This window comes from Podospora anserina, chromosome 7, assembly GCF_000226545.1.
Source record: "Podospora anserina S mat+ genomic DNA chromosome 7, supercontig 1".
In the NCBI taxonomy this organism is placed as follows: Eukaryota; Fungi; Ascomycota; class Sordariomycetes; order Sordariales; family Podosporaceae; genus Podospora; species Podospora anserina.
In genome coordinates, this window is record NW_001914854.1 from 3,015,613 (window position 1) to 3,033,321 (window position 17,709).

Sequence of the window (17,709 nt, forward strand, 5' to 3'; positions counted from 1 at the left end):
GTCGTGACGTTTTTTTATTCGTAATGATAAAGAAGTAGTGGTTGTAGTCTGTTGATGATAAATTTTTAAGAGATAGGATATTAAATAATCGTAGCCCATCCCCTAAGCTCCTGACCTGTCCATGTCCGTCACCATCCCCTCCTCAAAAGCAGCAAGATACAACCCCTTATCCAGACAACACCCCTCCACTCCCCGGTAAAACACCCCTTTTCCCTCCTTCCTGCCCGCACAGAAACGAACAAAACCCCTCCAGATCTCCCCATTCCCTTTCCCGCTCCCCGTGATGGCAGATTCAAAAGCTTTTTTAACCGAGTGGGCACTCCCGTTGTGGACTTCATGCATGATGGCAAACCGCCGGGTGCTGAGGGAGTCATGTCCAGGTTGGAGGGCGATGGTTTGGAGAAGCTCCCTGACTGGATCCTTGACCAACAAAGGGGGTTGTGCCCAGGATAGGAGTTCGAGAAAGATGGTGTTGGAAGGGAAGAGCTCCAGGTGAGAGAGGACAGTTGAACAAAAAAGCGCCGGGCGGTAAGGCCCTGTCTGGGAGTGGTGGTGTGACAGCCTGCAGGCGGTTTGCAGGAGCTTTTCCAAACAGGGGGTGGATTCTAAAGAGCGGGAGGTGAATTTCTGGGTTATATCTGTGATTGCACCCAGGGCTGATGAGATGTTGCCTTGGGAGGACGAGGTTGGTTCACTGGGAGGAGAGGAAGGGGAGAGGTAGGCTAGTAAGAGGAGACTCTCCGCGTGGGCGGCGGCGGTGGGGAGGGAGAGGGAAGAAAGGGAAAAGTCGAGGGTGGTGGAGAATTGAGACCGAGCTCTGAGGAGCGTTGCTGGGGAGGGGGGAGAGGAGACGGAGGGGTCGACTGAGCGGCAGAGGGTCGTCAGGGCGAGGTCGTTGCGGGAGGAGAGGAGGTGGAGCCAGGTTTGGGTGTTGAACAGGAGCTGGCTGTTGGGGAGGTTGGTGGCTGAGTCGAGGATTTTGAAAGCGAGTTCCGGGTTGTTGTTGGAGTGCTCCAGCAAGGCGTAGGCGTTGTAGAGGGGGGTGTTGGTGGTGTATTGCTTGAGCAGAGTTTTGGCAACCTTTTTGGTGGTTCTGGCGTCGGTGTTGAGCCAGACCGTGGCGAGGTAGATTTCTGCTAGGTCTTCACGGTGGTGGTCTGTGACTAGTCGTTCGAGTGTGGCTAGCACCCATGGGAGGTCGAGTTGGGTTTCTTCAGGGGGGTGGGTTTTGTCCCAGGAGTCCAGGCATTTGAACCAGCCCTCCCTGGTGAAGAGAAGCTCGGGTGAGGTGGCCATGTCACCGCCTTGTTGAGCGAATTCAGGGGGGCGTTTTGACAGAACAACATCCACGCTCTCCGTGTTTTGTCCCTCGCGTCTCTCCCAAGGCCGGAAAGCCTGGCTTTTGGGAGCCAAGAATGGATCTCGCCGCCAGTCCTTCACAAACGGTTCCTCACAACCGGAGGGAATCCCAACAAACACCCCAAACGCCTCCACCACCAATTTCTTCGCAGTGTCCAAAACCCCGGCCGGGAACCAGACGACAAAGTCCTTGATATCCCCCCACATCACCACCCTAAACGGATCCTCATCAACCCCCTCATCCAGCGTCCTCGCCGGCATCCTCGTCTTCGCAGCCCGCTTCGTTTCCACAGCCGCCCAGAGCTGGTACGGATCTTTATAATCCTCAACATCAACCCCATCCCTTTTGTCCTCAAACCTTGGATCAGGCGGCAACTCATCCCCCCCACTCTCAACAAAACACCTCCACCCCCTCGCCCCCTCCTCCCCAAACCTCGCAACTTCACTCTCCCAAAACTCTTCAAACCCCTCCGCCGATGTCGCCGTGCCGGGCCGGCAAAACGTCATCTCCAACAACGCCTGCCAAGAAGCCACCGCCCGCTCGGTATACCCAGCCTCGAACAACAGCTTTGTCAGGCGTAAAAAGACATAGACAATCTGCCGGCACACCTCCCCCCTTTCATCCCCCTCCTCCACCCCAACCAACCCCCTTGACAAACCCCCCAGCTTCTCAACAAACACATCCCTCATCCTGTCCACCGTACACGACCCCACCCTCCCCATCTCCCAACCCACCCTCGCGCGCCACAGCTCAAAGCTCCCGTCCGGTGCTACGCCATACTTTTGCGGGAGACTCTCCCACTTTTTCGCAGCGGTTTTGTCATCCCATATGTTAAGCCCCGTGGTCATCATGCCTAGGATCAGAACCTCCTTTTCACCACCAGATCGAGATGGCAAATGGGCAAGCGCTTCCTGATAAAGCGACAACTTCAACTCGGCAAGGGCGATGGTTTCATTGCTTGTCCGGGGACGGGAATGGCCAACGTCTTGGGCAAAGAGGGCGTCTTGCAGGGAGATCAGCCGGAGCCAGGAGGGGATGTCGGCGGGTGAGGAGCGGAGGTGGCGGGTGAGGGTGACGGATTCTTTTCTGGCAGAAGAAAGCTCTTTTTTCTCTTGTTCTGGGGATGAGGTCTCCGAATCTGAAGACTCAGACTCGGAGTCTGATGGGGGAGGTTTGGCCTTGCCGTAAATAGACCTGTAGTCTGGCTTTCGGTCCTGTTGATCCTCCGGGTCTGATGATGAGGGGCTTTCCCGGCCGCGTTTTCGCTTTTTGGAGGAGGGGGGTGTCAAAGAGATGAACTGGTCTGTTGGTGAGGGAGGTGGTTTGGTGGAGGACCTGATCCGGCGAGATTTGGCGCGTCGGATTTGTGAGAGGAGGGCTTTGTCCCTGAAGGCCGAACCCAGACCCTCGCGGGAGAAGGAGAGAGAAAATAAATCTCTGGGGCCGTCACGGTGGAGGATGAGATGGCCTCTTGACCCTAGGATTTTGCCATGGCCAGAGCGGTGGTAGGCTGGGATCTTGGAGCGGTCGTTGCCGCTGTAGCGAAGGATGAGAGGGTCGCCTTTTTTGTCAATGAAGAAGTTGTCGCTGAGAGTCTTGGGCTGGACCGAATCCTCTCTTGAGCTATGGTGCTGCTCCCTGTCTTTGGGCCTTTTCCTGTCTCGATCTCGGTCTCTCTCACGGTGCCTGTCCCGTTCTTTCTCACCATCCCCATCCCTGCTCCCACTTCGTCTTCTGTCTCCGTCCCTCTCACGATCCCGACGACGTTCATCTCCCCGATTCCGAGAATCACGGCGTCTCTCACGGTGACGGCCATCATGCCCCCTTTTGGATTCCCCACCGGGGTCCCCGTGCCGGTCTCTGACAGATTTCCGCGCCTCCCCCGATGCGGGCCCTGCTTCGGGCTTGGGTGTGGGTTTCGGCTGGAAGGATCCGAACTTGGGCACGGGGCGTTGCCGTTTCTGCTCCTCTTTTGACGACATCGTACGAGCTGATGCTGTACTGCCTCTCCTCTCCTCTCCTCTCCTCGCCTCTCCTCGCCTCTCCTCGCCTCTCCTCTCCTCTCCTCTCCTCTCCTTCCCCCGCTTAGCCTCCTGGTGTTTGTGATTGAGTCATGCAAACACGCGACGTTTGAGTTGAGTGTCGGATGATGGAGATGGGGTATGTATGGGGCTTGACATGAAAAAGAAAAGAAGCCCGTCTATTCTGTCGGTAGATAAATAATTGGTGTCGTCTTCAACCAACGGTTACACTTCAACGGGCCGCCCGTTGGATTTGTTTGTTGGTGCTGGTGCTGGATCACTGTGAGATTCCCGAGTGTCACTGGCATTTCCCCAGCTTTCAGGCCTCGATTGCCTGCCGGGAGGGACCCTTTACCGCAACAGTCGCGGCACCGGCGCCTAAAAAAAAGATGACCAATGACAGACGCAGGATGCGCAATCGGGGGGACCACTATGACATAGCGTGTTTCCCCCCCCCCGACAGAAGAACACCGGCTCCGGGTTCCTGGACCGAGGCGGCCGCTTTGTTCCCGTCTGATCAGGTTGTTGACATTGACTGATTGACTGACAAGTGAATGAGAGTGATATTGACACCAGATCATACAGTCCAAAACAGGGAAGAAGGCTGCCAGAAAAGCAAATCATCTGAGCAAGCACCGCCGCGAGCCTATGACGCCAAGTGAGACACTCGCTGTATGCACAGTGGAGCACCACCTAACACCACCACCTCCAACAGGGACTCGATAAACTGGGGGCTTAGCCATCCATCCAACATCTGCTTCCCCCCAACCACCACCTACCTACCGAACTGACCAGAAATTCCCGGTGAACAAGGCCGCCCACATTGCGGCGGAGGTGCTTTTCTTTTTTTCTCCTTCCTCTCTTTTTGAAGAAAATGTGTTGGATAGGATAGTTGCTTGTGTTTCCTGCTCCTTCTTTTTTTCTCCGGCTTTTTCCTTCCCTCACGCGATATACTGCCGTATCACAACACCCGTTGGAAACCCGCATCCTGCACCTACCCGTCCAGGTCTCATGGCCCTCCAACTCAGAAACTAATACCGACGTAATCTCGACTCTCGATTTCCTGATTTAACCTACCCTCTTCAAACCGGGCAAGCAAGCAGCGACCTGAACAAGTCTTGCGCCTGCCGCCGCCGCCGCCGCCGATCGTCTTATCAACAACACCACCTGACACCTCATCATCTCCACTGTCATCATGACAGGAAGGAGACACACCCCGCGCCTGCGGGACGTCTTCCGAGATGCCTCCGGAGGGACTGATACAGACAGCAACAACAGCAACAACAGCAACAACAACAACAACAACAACAACAACAGCAGCAGCAACAACAACAACGAAGAATCAAATCAACCCTCCCAATCATCCCAATACCTCTCCCTCCCCAGCTCCCCAACCTCCTTCCGCCGGCCCCGCATCATGTCCCGTCGACCGTCCAACTCGGAGGGCGTCCCGGACGAGCGCACCTCCCTGCTCGGCGCGAACCGGACGTCGCGGATAAGAATCGCGAGTGCGCATGGGTCACCTAGGGTGCCGCATCTGTCTAGGAACCAGAGCTACGCCGGTGTGTCCCCCTCCTTACGTTGCCCTTTGGCAGTCATCACTGACGGTGCTATCTACAGACAGTGTCAAATCCCACCGCCACCACTCCCGCGCCAACTCGTGGGGCTCCCGCCTCATCCAAGCCCTAGGCGACAGGCAAGAATCCTACGGCGGCATCGCCGACTCCAAATCCTCCCTCTATCCCGACGACCGCGTCTGGTACGATCAATTCACCTCGACCGACTGGGTCCACGACTCCATCGCCGACGCCTACCGCGTCAAGGCCCTCAGGCAGAGAAAAGATTTCTGGGGGAGGGTCTATGTTCTTTTTGACGGGGCTCAAGGTTGGATCCTGAGCGCCTTGGTCGGGTTCATCGTTGCGGTGCTGGCTTACGCGGTGAACGTGAGCGAGGCGACGGTGTTTGACTTCAAGGATGGGTATTGCCAAAAGGGGTGGTTGATCAACGAAAAGAGGTGCTGCCCTCACGGGCCTTGCGTTGACTGGAGGGATTGGGGCGAGGTGTTGAATGGGTGGCCGTTTGGCAAGGATTGGACCGAGTGGTTTGTTTACATTGTCATGGTGATCGCTTTGGCGGTGGCGTCTTGTCTGATGACGCTGACGACCAAGACGGTCGTGCCTTCGGCGTATCGGCTCACGACGCTGGATGAGAACCTGGCGGCGGAGAATGCTGCGCACATGGGGGATCACGATAATGACGATGGTGCTAACATCAGCCCGCGCCACTCGTGTGTCGATGGGCAGGGGTCGTCGTCTGCGGAGAGCGCGCCCATGATTTACTACTCCGCCGCCGGGAGTGGTGTCGCCGAGGTGAGGGTCATCCTCAGCGGTTTTGTTCTTCACGGCTTCTTGGGTCTCAAGACGTTGCTGATCAAGAGCTTGGGGTTGATCCTCAGTGTGGCGTCTGGTTTGTCGCTTGGCAAGGAAGGGCCGTATGTGCATATCGCCACCTGTGTCGGGAATATCGCTTGCAGATTGTTTAGCAAGTATGACCGGAACGACGCCAAGAGGAGGGAGGTCCTTTCTGCTGCCGCGGCGGCTGGTGTGGCGGTCGCTTTTGGCGCGCCGCTGGGGGGGGTGCTGTTTGGGCTGGAGGAGGTTGCGTATTTCTTTCCCGCCAAGACGCTGTTCAGGACGTTTTTCTGCTGCATCACGGCGGCGTTGACGCTCAAGTTTCTGAACCCCTACGGCACGCACAAGATTGTCATGTTTCAGGTGAGGTATCTGGTGGATTGGGAGTATTTCGAGATTGGGAGCTTCATCCTGGTGGGGGTTTTGGGAGGAGCGGCGGGAGCGTTGTTCATCAAGGCTTCGAGGCGCTGGGCCAAGACGTTCAGGCGGATCCCCGTCATCAAGTCGTACCCGCTGCTGGAGGTGGTGCTGGTGGCTTTTGTGACGGGGTTGATTGGGTACTGGAACGTGTTTACAAAGTTGCCGGTGGCGAAGTTGCTGTACAACCTGGCGGCGCCGTGCGATGACCGGGATAACAACCTGGAGGATCTGGGGTTGTGTCCGGAGAGGGCGGAGGACATCCCGCCCGTGTTGAGGGATTTGCTGACGGCGTTTTTGATCAAGGGGTTCTTGACCATCATCACGTTTGGTATCAAGGTGCCGGCGGGGATTTATGTGCCGTCCATGGTGGTGGGTGGGTTGATGGGGAGGACGATTGGGCACGTGGTGCAGTGGTGGGTGATGGCGACGAGGGAGTGGCCGGTTTGGGGGACTTGTTCGGCGACGAGCGCGACGTGTATCCAGCCTGGGGTGTATGGGTTGATTGCGGCCGGGTCGACCATGTGTGGGGTGACGAGGCTGTCGGTCACGCTGGCGGTCATTCTCTTTGAGCTGACGGGGAGTTTGGACTATGTCTTGCCGTTTTCGCTGGCGATTCTGGTGGCCAAGTGGGTGGCTGACGCGATTGAGCCGCTGAGCATTTACGACTTGCTGACCGAGATGAACTCTTACCCCTTCCTCAACAACAAGCACAAGCCCGTCTTCACGTCGGAGCTGGCGGACATTGTGCCGAGGGTGAGGAAGGAGAGGATTATTGACATCAGCACCAGCCCTGTGGTGCCGGCGATGAGCCTGAGGACGAAGCTGGAGCTGCTGCACCGGGCGGGCGAGCTGGACGGGGGGTTGCCGATCGTCAGGCACGGCATCCTGGTGGGGTTGATTCCGGCGCCGGATTTGGAGTACGCGCTGGATAATCTGCAGGATGAGGGATCGAGCCTGTGCCTGATGGCGAGCGTGCCGACGATTGACGACTCGGATGATGGGATGCCAGATCCGACGGATTTCACGCCGTACATTGACCCTGCGCCGGTGGCGCTGGACATTAGGTCGCCGATGGACTTGGTGTATGAGTGTTTTGTCAAGTTGGGGTTGAGGTATATTTGCATACTGAGGGATGGGAAGTATGCGGGGATGGTAAGTTTTTTTTTTATGTTTCTTTTTTTTGTGGTGAAAAAATGATGAGAGGAAAGAAAAAAAGCTAACATGTGTGGGAAATCATAGACTCACAAGAAGACGTTTGTCAAGTACATGAGGGAGTTGGAGGAGAAGGAGGGACATATGTAATTTTTTTTCCTTGAGGCCGATTACCTTGATAGTCTTGGTGAAAGTACCTGTTGTTACACTGGGGAAAGTGTGTACGATGGTGGTGGTCGGGTGCGTGTGCTACTGCATTTGAATTAAATATGGAGGGGTTAGCATGGCGTTATATTCTTTTTATGGGTTTTATTGTTTTTGTTGAGATTGTTGATGTAATTAGTTTGTGTGCTGTTGAGGTTGGTGTGTGAGGATGAGTTGCTGAGATTGAGACTGAGATGAGATGAGAGGATAGAATGAGAAATGAAGATGAGATTGATGTTTGAATGTGTCTTACTTGGATAGAGCATGGGGTTACGCACAGCTGGTAATGATGGTTTTCTGTAGCTAGCGGCTCTTTAAGGCTGATGATTGAGGTTTATGGCTTTTGAGTCTGGGAGTTTTGGTGTTTATTTCTTTAGCTTTTTGACACTTCGGCATTGACAGTCGTACAGCTATCGCTAATCCTGACCTAGATTGGATAGATTTCTTCGGCCCAAGGTTGTTAACTAGTAACAGTTGTCCATCGTCTCGACGGTGGAGTATTTCTCTCACGGCTTGTCTGCAGGGGTATCTAAACCGTCTTTGACACACTGTAGATGTTAAAACCAGGTCATCATCATCAGATAGTTTCTAACGTGTACAGTCTGGCATAACATAATCTTCCCTTTCCGTTGTGTCCTCTCGCTTGTCGGTCACGGAAACTTAACCACCATTGGGCCACCTGCGGAGATGACCGGGCCAGAGGACTTCGGGGCACGGTCGTCTCCTCGGAGTGTGATGCCATCTTGGATGAGCGAGTGGGCGCGGGTGATGCTGCTTGATACAGCGAGGCCACGCAAGACTGCCTACCCGAGGGCAACCCATCATCATGAGGGCTCGCTGACGGGATCCTATACCGTTGGGCAACCGTGCCGTCAGAGAGACGAGGTGTGGTGACCTTCGGGGTTGCCCAGGCGGCGTCGTTGTGGACGAGAGAGGCAGGATCTTGCTGCTGGGAGAGCCGAGGCACAGGCCAAGCAGAGGTGTCATGCGGGGCGTGGGCGAAAGTCATCTTCGCTTCCATACGGACCGGGCCGGACCGGCCTGCGGGTGGTTGGTTGGCTGCGTGAGCGAGCGAGTGGGAGAGTCAGGTAAGCTGGGACGGACGGATCAGGGTGCGCGAGCGAGCGGGAGAGTACATATACTCCTTCCCATATCATATTGTTGGGATGAAAGGTTTTGGGAGAGGCAATTTGCGATTCTTGACAAGGGTTGTTATCATTGTTAAATATCCTGCTACTCAGGGGTAAACAGGAGAGACTTGACCGAGTTCTTTTTGAATTTTGAATTTTTTGGACGAACACAGCGGAGAAGTCGCGGTGGATTCGTCTTAAATAAAGCATGTACCATGAGCATATGATTAGCAGCCCCAACCTCAGAGTCACATTCCTTCATTTATCTGTATCCTGTGCTTTAGCCCAGTCAGCCTCCTCCGTCACGAGTCCTTTCCCGCCTGAAGGTCCTCTTCCTCCCGTAAATTAATCCCAAGAACTCTTCCTAATCTACTTTTCCCCCACGAACAGAGGCCCAGGTGGGTGGTGGTGTAGAATGGTACCAATGGGGAGGGGTAGAGGGGAGGGGAATCTGTAGGGGGAAGGCGGGTTTTAAAAAAGGGGGGGTTGGTTGGTGGGGCAACGGATAGGGTGTTGGGGGGAAGTAAATAAGGGGTTTGCAACAGAGGTGAATATGATGTGATGACCCCATTACCACAAGCGGAAATCAAAATGAGATTGCAAAAGGGAGAGGCAACATACCCTACACCCTCAGCCCACCCAGCATGCAGTCCCGTCTGGTGGTGTGACGATAAGTACAGACTGTCGATTTGCGACCTGGATGTCAGGCCGAGGGACTCGGAAAAGTAGGCGGCAAAGTTCCTGCGATTTGGGCAATCTCCCAGCTTGTGAGGACCCGTACTCGCCCGGCAGCGGTTTGGTAGTAGTACATTTCGGGCAGGCGGGCGATGCTGGTTGCTTGTGAATATTATCTTGGTCGTTTGTGAACGTCATTGTGGGCGGTGAGGCAAAAGAGTTTCAAGTTTATCGAGATCCCTATATCAGTTTCTTCAAAACACTTCGGCAGCCCCAAAAAAGCCATTTCAACTTTATTTACTCTACCGCGCCGCGTCACCAAGTGCCACGCCGCACGTAATGAAGTGCCAACACCATCTCTAAGATTCACAACCCTCACGTCATCTTCACCAAACCATAACCAACACCAACGACGCAACAAAAGAATTTATCTGAAATGCATCACTTTTTGTCTCTCTGAAGACATAAGAAAATATGTATCTGCACAAGCTCTTGGGGAATTGTATAGGCAATCAATCAAAACCTCCACCCCTCCCATCCTCCATCCCCCCTTCTCTCCATTTCCTCCTCTATCTAAATAGTACACAACAGCCACACTGGCCTCTTGCAAGCCAGAACCTACTTCCGGCCCTTGAGCAGAGCCAAAAACCAATCGACCAGTGGCTTGCGTGCCGTCGTCGTCGTCAGCGTCCGCAAAAAGTCGTTGCTGTCCTGACCAAGCTGGTTTTGGACATGGTTGATATAGAGATCCGCCGTCTTCATCCAGATGGCCTGCTGGATGCCGGCGATTTCGTTGAGGATCTGTCTAGATGTCGCGTCGCTGCTCGGTCGGAACCCTCCGTCCTGCAAAACGTCCCAGCACACGCCGTGGAACTGGGAGAGCATAAACTGCTCAAAGCCGGGGATGGTGGGAGAGGGAGGGCCGGTAGCGACTGGGTTCTCACCCGGGGTGATGATGTCGGGACCACCCCACTGCGTAATCATGCGGCTGAGAACGTTAAAGGCGATCCGGCTGGCCACAAGGTTCCCATGGTTGAGGTTCTTGGCGACGCTGAAGATGGACGACACAAGAGACTCAAAGTTACCCTGGTTGGCCGCAGACACCAAAACGCCTCCAAGATCATTCATGAAGATAACCTGAACAAAAGAAACGTATTCCCGCCTCAGCTCCTGAAGCTGAATTTCATCATCGGTGCCGTTGATCGGCTCAGAAAGGCCACCAAAGACCCGCTGAAGAAGTGGTGTAAGGAGAAGATCGAGAATGTTGGAAATCTCTCCCTTGAAGTTGTATACAATCTGCTCCAGCAGACGAAGGAACATAGCCATCTCGTCCTTGCTGGAGCTGCGAGAGAGCAGGCCTTCGATCCACTGTGGCAATTGTGGAAGAACGGCAGAGCCGAGGACGCCGAGCAGGCGGGAGAAGGCAGACCGGCAGGCCGCCCGGATCTCGTCACTCGTATTGAGCTGGTTCAAAGCAATCAGGATCGCCTCGGAAGCTCTTGTAAACTCGGCCGAGATCTCCTGTGCTGGCTGAGCCCGCGCCTTGGTGTGGCCAAGGGGCGTGTCGGCAAAACCATTGGCCAAAGTACCGAGGGCCATGATAATGTGGTGAATCTGGAGAATGGCTTGCGCATCCCCGGCCTTGGCTCTTTCGAGGTGGACGCTCATATCTGAGAAAAGAGGCTCCATGACAGACCGAGCGTACAAGGCCTGGTCGGCAACAGGGGTGGCAGATGTAGCAGACACGCAGCCAACAGCCTCAAACAAGTAGAGCTGGCCATTGAAGACGGCATCGGCAGAGTGATCAGACTCATCAGAGGACATGTCATCGTCAGCGTCATTACTAGGGACCTCAGCCTTGATGGGCAGCAAGTCGCTGATGGACTCGATCACAGTCTTGGCGACATTGCCCACCTGCGCCCTCAAAGTCTTGACGAAGCGCAAGAACAGGTACCAAGAGCGTGTGCGCACCCTGACGTGCTCATGGTGCACCAGCCTTACGAAGTTCTCAAGGACCCGGGGGATGTAGTTTTGGTGAGACTCAAAGAAGCTGTGATAGCGGACGCAAATCTCCATGTACTGGAGCAAGATAGCTGGGTGGGCGTAGTTGGCAATACCTTTGACGTGTCAGCATTGCTCGTATTCAAGACGGGAAGAAAACTTACCAGAATCAACCATCTTGCTCATCATGAGAGCCAGGCGCTCCGCGGCTACAGGGTTTGGCTGACTCTTGGCAGCCAGTCCCATGTTGGGCAGCGCAAGCTCTCCAAACAGGTACATTTCGTGAAGCGCCAGGTCCAGATCTCTCCAGTCCATCTGAGACCCTTGTTGCTGGAGGGTGGAAAACATGTTTCCGACTAGGTTGCTCATGAACTCCATGCAGAGGTTCTCATCAACGGCAGCAACGCTCTTTTGGAGAATTTGCAGCCTCTTACGCAGCTCCAGAAACTCTGCTTCGTCTGTTTGCTCGTCTTCGAGGCCCCAGTTGGACGTCTCGTCGTACCTCATCTTGAGAACTATGGCGTTCAGGATGGGAGGAAGCATTTCGGCATAGGTCGCCGGAAGAGTCCTGACTTTTCTAAGGAAAGTGAGGAGGTCGGTTAATGAGGGGATAACTGTGGAGCAGACCTCGTCGTACTCGTCCGAGAACAAGCGGAGCAGGGACGGCAGGAAGTATTGCAGAAGCTGCTCAGCCTTCGCCCTCGTATCGTTGTCAACCTTGCCGTCCTCAAGCACGCGAACAATATCTGACATGATGGCGTTGACAAGCTTGGCGACCACCTCGGCCAGATCCGTGTCGTACTGGGAGGTTCCCTTCCACTCATTGAGTGGGGGACTGGCCAGCAATTCTGTGATGATTTCGCGAAGCTGCAAGAAGTTGATCATCTCGATCTTGTCGCTCGCCTTCATTTTCTTGCTGACAATCTCGGTAAAGGTGTCAACAGCTATATCTCTGACCTTGTCCTCGCCACCTGAAGCATTTGACCTCCCGACCAAGGGCAGCAGAAGACCGAGCATTTGTTGGTTGATGACCAGCGAGATGTCGATCCAGCTCACCCATTTCCCAATGATTTTGAGCGTCATCTCAACGACTCCATCGTGCTGGTTGCTGTACCGAGACAGAATATCGGTCCATGACGTGGCAATTTTGGCCATATCTCGCTCACGAATAAGGTCCTTGAGATCACTGTTTCTCTTCGCCTCCTGCTCCTGCCGGCTGAGCATCAAGTCGGCAATCTCGTCGTGAATCGAGCTGAGAATGCGGAGGTATAATATGACGCCAGGGAGGTTGTCATTCTGGGCAATGGCATAAAAGTCCTGAACGAAGCTGCTCCAGTGTTCCCTGTACAAGAAGACAAAGAGGTATGTGAGGGTTTGCGTCAGCTTGTTTTGGAGATGTGCTGGGTCGACCTGACTTTGGGTGTTGCTCGTGTATGTCCGTCCGATATATTCGAGGAGAGACTGCTTCAGGTACACGAGGCTGGCTGCATCCAGGGCTTCTGAATGAACGGCATTGTTTATGATTTCGAGCGAGACTAGTCGTACGACTTCGGACGCTGGGGGGGATCGGGTAAAGAGGCCGATGCAGACCTGCCAGGCCTGGGGGTCTACTCGCAGCTGGTTAAGGTACTCGAAAGCCTGGCCCTTGAGCTCCTGGCTGGAACTAGGGTTCCAGGCGACCTCGATCGCATTCTCGATCTATGAGGGCAGAGCATGTTAGCATGGTCATGCGACACGGCCCAGACGACGGCGACGGTTATCCCTCCTCTGGTGGTAGCGGGGTTGGGAGATTGGGCGCTTTTTGCGGGGAACTAGATCATGGGCTTACCTGGGCGTCCATTGCCGGACACAGTGGTTAATGTGGTGTGTGGTGAGGGATTCGGAGTCCTTATATTTCGGTGGGCTATTATTTTTGATGCGAGGCTGCTATAACTCTGGAAGCTGTGGTGGAGAGCACTCGGCATTCTCAGATACGGCAGATGTGGCGCCGAAGATACATGAGTCGACCTTGCTTCAGTTGGCCTCCATGGTCTGCGGGGAATAAGTAAGGTAGGGCGGCGGTGAGGGATGGGGGGTTGTTCGGATGGAGACGGTGCACAGTTAAAGACACACTCTTGTTCAGTGTGTACAGCCGCGGCGTGAGTTGCTTGGAAGTTTGTTTCTATTTCGACTCGTTCTCAATCTGGGGAAACAAAGCGGTGGATGGAAATGGGATGCTGCAAAAGATGGTGGGGCAGAGGGAGTCAAAAAAGTCAACCTCTACAGTAAAAGGCCAGGCTTCCAGACTGCCACCTGAATTGGTGGGGCACGCGCACGTGCCACCATCCCTCTCTCCTCTCTAAAACACAAGACAATGAATGCCCATTGTGATACACTGCATAGGGATATTCATAAATCCTTTGCTAAACCCCCAACGCCATAACCAGATACATTGGCTTCAAAACAAACCCCTTATTTTCCTTCCTCATAACTACCTCAATCCAAGACCGTCCCCCCGTTGACTCAACCAGTCTTCTTCTTCTTCTTTGGCCGCTCTTCCTCCTCCTCTTCAGCATCTTCCATCTCCTCGTCTTCGTCATCATCCACCTCATTATCAACATCACTCTCTCCGCTGCCTGAACCATCACTTTCGTGATTGCTGTCGTATTCCTCGGCGACGTCGCTGTCCGAGTCAGCCTGGAAGTCCTCATCCACGCTCTCCTCATCTTCGTCGGCCGAGCCGCGATCGGCCTTGTTCTGGACCACTTCCTCGTCTGAGCTGGCCATGTCCTCCGCTCTCATGGCCGCAGCAAGCATGTTGGCATCCTCATCGATTTCGTTCTTAACGCGAAGACCCTTGTACTGGAAGAAGTCCTCGAGTCCCTTAAGATCTTCACGGTTGATGTTGCTAAACTGCGAGTTGCCGCCGCCCTTCATGTGGACTGTTATATCAAACGTCGACAGGGCGGAGACAGCTCCCCCAACGCGAGAGAAGGTGATGGACTGCGTTTGATCGTATGCGATGTAGGTGGCTGGCTTGGGCACGAACATGAACGCCTTTTCCAGGCAGTACAAGAAGCCCTCGCTGGCCTTGATCGAACACTTGATGCCGGACTGGGCCCGGTGTGTCTGGAAGTTTTTGGCAGGTGAGAGAATCTTCTTGCCCGCGAGTCCTCTAAAAATCTGGGCCACCACGCTGTGCAGGGGCTGCTCGTAGTGAGACTCGAGCTTGCCCTTGTACTTCTCGTTGAGGTCTTCTTCAGGGAGGTTCAGATCCAGCGTCACTTCCTCGTCCGTCTTGAACTGCATCACAAGGAATGGATACCTGGTCTGACCCTGGCGCAAGGGTGGATCCAGCCCGATGCAGAGGAGATAGTGAACCTCGTCGGGCTTGGGAAGAACCATGAACTTCTTGATGGCTTCGTACTGGATCTTGTAGTCGTATGTTTTGCCGCGAAGACGAAAGGATGTATCGTACATATCGATATCGAAACGACCTCTTGGCGTGAGGTGCAAGACATCGAGGAAGGTGGCAATCGTGTCGCCGGCCGACTCGCCAATCTCGGCCTTCTCAATGAGGGTGTCGTAGAAGAGAGTGACGGCGTTCTTCTCTTCCTCGTCTGCATCGCTGCCAGCATCACCGCCCTCGGCCTCTTTCCGGGTGGTTGTTCCTGGAATGTAAAACCTCATCTCGACCATCTGGTCCTTTCCGGCGGACGCCTTCTTTCCCTTTCCAGGGGTGGCACCATTCTGACCGGCTTTCCCACCCTCGCCAACAGCAAACTCGACAGCGATTTCGTTTCTGCCGGCAAGGTTGGTGTTGGAGATTTCAGAGTAGGGGATTTCGAAGGCGGGACGGTTCTGGACGTTGAATGTGAGCTCCGCCTTTCCAAACTCGGCCTTGCCCCAGTTCCAGCCGCGCAGCGAATGCTCCTTGTTTTCTAGGTTCGTGCTATACCAGTTCTTGAAGATTTTGCTCAAGCGCTCGTAGTCCTGTTGGGGCGGGGGGCTGTCAGCAGCTGTCTCGGCTTGTGTCAATGTCGAATATTAGGCACCCACCTCTTGCTGAAAACCGTCTAGTTGAATGATGCCCGAATTCCTCTGCAGAATCTTGATCTCGTAGCCCTTGGCGGCTCTGCTCCATTGCGCACCGCCAATGTTGCCCTGATCGAGTGTGAAGGTGTCGCCGCCGCCTACTGGCTTCCAACCGAGACCGGTCTCCGCGAATCTGCACTTTCCGTGCTCCTTGGACAGGTCCAGGTAAATGTTGTCGAAACTCTCACTGCGCAGCGGTCAGTCTGGGAAGCTCAAGCGATCAGGCGCATAGAAATGGAGTTCAGAAGTAAACAACGTACATGGCGGCCATGGTGATGGTTTCCTATCCAAAGTCTCGGAGATGGTTTGGATGGCGTTGTGGGTGACTGGAGGTTGTCGGAGACAAAATTGAAGGCGGCGTCGAAAGAACTTCCACTCGGCGCGCCTCTGAAAGGGAATCGGCACCGTGACGCGACAAGCTAAATTGGTGGTCCGTGTCCCTTTCTTGGCGGCTCTGGGGCAGTAGCTGAACTGCCGGGCGGTGTGGCTTCCAGGACAGCAGGTGGCTTTTGGCTTGCAGGGAAAAGCTTGGGCCAGGAGAGCCCCTAGAAAGGTGGGGGTCAACTCTTTTGTTCACTTTTATCTTGGAGCACCACCTACAACGCTCCCGAGTGTGCGGCTGGACGGCACGTATAAAGAAACATACGTTTGGCTGTCTTATTCTTATGCTCCCCAAATTAGGCCTAGTGAACAAGTGGCTAACAGGGAAACCGCAAAACCGTGAAATATTATCGACTGTTGACTTAGTTTGCAGCCCCAATTTCCCCTACCACGAGTATGCCGTCCATGTAAGTACCTATGTATGCCGTCCACGTTGGGAAACTTTCGCGCCTCAGTGGAAACAACTAATAAAGTTTGGGGCAGAATGTCACGCTCTTGTCCAAAGTTCTCTTTAATCCTGCGTAAGTTTAAGCCCTCTTGCCTCCCTTGCTCGAAAGTGAAGCCCACTTGCTCGAAAGTTAAGCCTACTTACTTAGAAATCGACACCTATCACAAAGTTTAAATACCTGCCACCACCTGTCTCTCCCGATTGCATCCCAAAATCTACTCTCTGGTTCAGAACAGGCTACACCTCATCACCTTCACTGGTTCAGAACAGTCTGCAACGCACCATCTTATCTTTGGTTCAGCTATCCAAGCATCACCGTCAAACCACACCACACACCATCTCTCAAGATACACAGACCAATTCCAAAATGGACGGTTTCAATCTGTCCTAGTTTACCCAGGAAATAAAGGCCTACATGGATCTGCGCTCCACCAACCTGGATACGCGCCTCACCCACATGGAGCAGAGTCTCACCCACATGGAGCAGTTCTTCACCAACATGGATCAGCGCATTAACCAACTCAAGACCTATCGAGACGGGCTTCGCCAACATCAATAGCCGAATGGACAACCTCGATGGCCCACGCAAAGTCTCAACAACCTCACACAATTTGACAGATAAAAAATCTCAGGCACACAATATTGGGCAACAACAACAGCAGGATCTCGACTATTAATACTGCAATCGGCAGAATTGAGGCTTGAATCGATGGTCTCGAGCAGCACATGGGTGTCCTGTACAATCAACTTTCTCGGGAGATCACCAATGCCTCCAAAAATTTTGAGCGAGAAGCATGAAGCATTGCGGCAAGACGTGAACGCAAAGATGAACAAGTTTGAACTGAGAATCAATCGCAAGGTGGACGACCACATGCAGTTGCGGGATATGGTAAGCTTTTTTCACTTTACTTTACCCAGTATCAACATACAAGCACCCCTGCTTTCTTCATACATACGTGTACATAGATACTAACTGCTGTAGGTCATTTTATAGTTTCATGATCGTCGTGAGGCTACTTCGTTTAGTTGACTAGCAAGGCTTTTCGAGCGCCGATAGCGTAACGGGTTTGGTTTGGGTTGAAGGATGGATCTGAGAGCTCAGTACTATTGTGGATGATTGTGGGGCGGATGAGTGAGGTTGAAGTGATCAAGTCAAGCCTCCGAGAAACTACCAGAACATAGAAAAATCAAGGCTCGTTCAAAGTCAGTGTTCAGGATCTGTGTTTTAGTTTTGTAGCTATATCAGCACCCTCCGCACACAACAATTGGCACAGCAAAAGTCAGTTAACCTATATCAAATTGTGAGCCATGCCTCCCAAGGAAAACCAATAGGCCTTTTAGCTATCTTTAAAGGCCTAATAATTTTCCTTCAAGGTATAGTTTACACTATAACAGAGGTAACCTACTTACTTTGGTGCTTATTATTTTGCCC

At 53.7% G+C, this 17,709-nt stretch overlaps 4 protein-coding genes across 4 annotated transcripts; 1 reads left to right on the plus strand and 3 right to left on the minus strand.

The window, feature by feature from the left end:
* Positions 1–102: 102 nt before the first annotated feature.
* On the minus strand, positions 103–3,342 carry PODANS_7_10470 (uncharacterized protein; the record flags this gene model as incomplete). The annotated part of the gene is made up of 1 exon (XM_001908380.1): positions 103–3,342. The coding sequence occupies one exon, from the start codon at positions 3,340–3,342 to the stop codon at positions 103–105; it is 3,240 nt and encodes a 1,079-aa protein (XP_001908415.1).
* Positions 3,343–4,798: 1,456 nt separating this feature from the next.
* On the plus strand, positions 4,799–7,514 carry PODANS_7_10480 (uncharacterized protein; the record flags this gene model as incomplete). The annotated part of the gene is made up of 3 exons (XM_001908381.1): positions 4,799–4,889; positions 4,927–7,364; positions 7,452–7,514. 3 exons carry the CDS (start codon positions 4,799–4,801, stop codon positions 7,512–7,514), a joined length of 2,592 nt encoding a protein of 863 aa, XP_001908416.1.
* Positions 7,515–9,991: 2,477 nt separating this feature from the next.
* Positions 9,992–13,072, minus strand: PODANS_7_10490 (uncharacterized protein; the record flags this gene model as incomplete). The annotated part of the gene is made up of 2 exons (XM_001908382.1): positions 9,992–11,490; positions 11,539–13,072. Coding segments are annotated over 2 exons (3,033 nt in total), but the record flags the coding sequence as incomplete, so codon positions are not given.
* An 804-nt stretch (positions 13,073–13,876) lies between these two features.
* Positions 13,877–15,719, minus strand: PODANS_7_10500 (uncharacterized protein; the record flags this gene model as incomplete). Its single annotated transcript, XM_001908383.1, has 3 exons — positions 13,877–15,346; positions 15,413–15,635; positions 15,709–15,719. 3 exons carry the CDS (start codon positions 15,717–15,719, stop codon positions 13,877–13,879), a joined length of 1,704 nt encoding a protein of 567 aa, XP_001908418.1.
* Between the last annotated feature and the right edge of the window lie 1,990 nt (positions 15,720–17,709).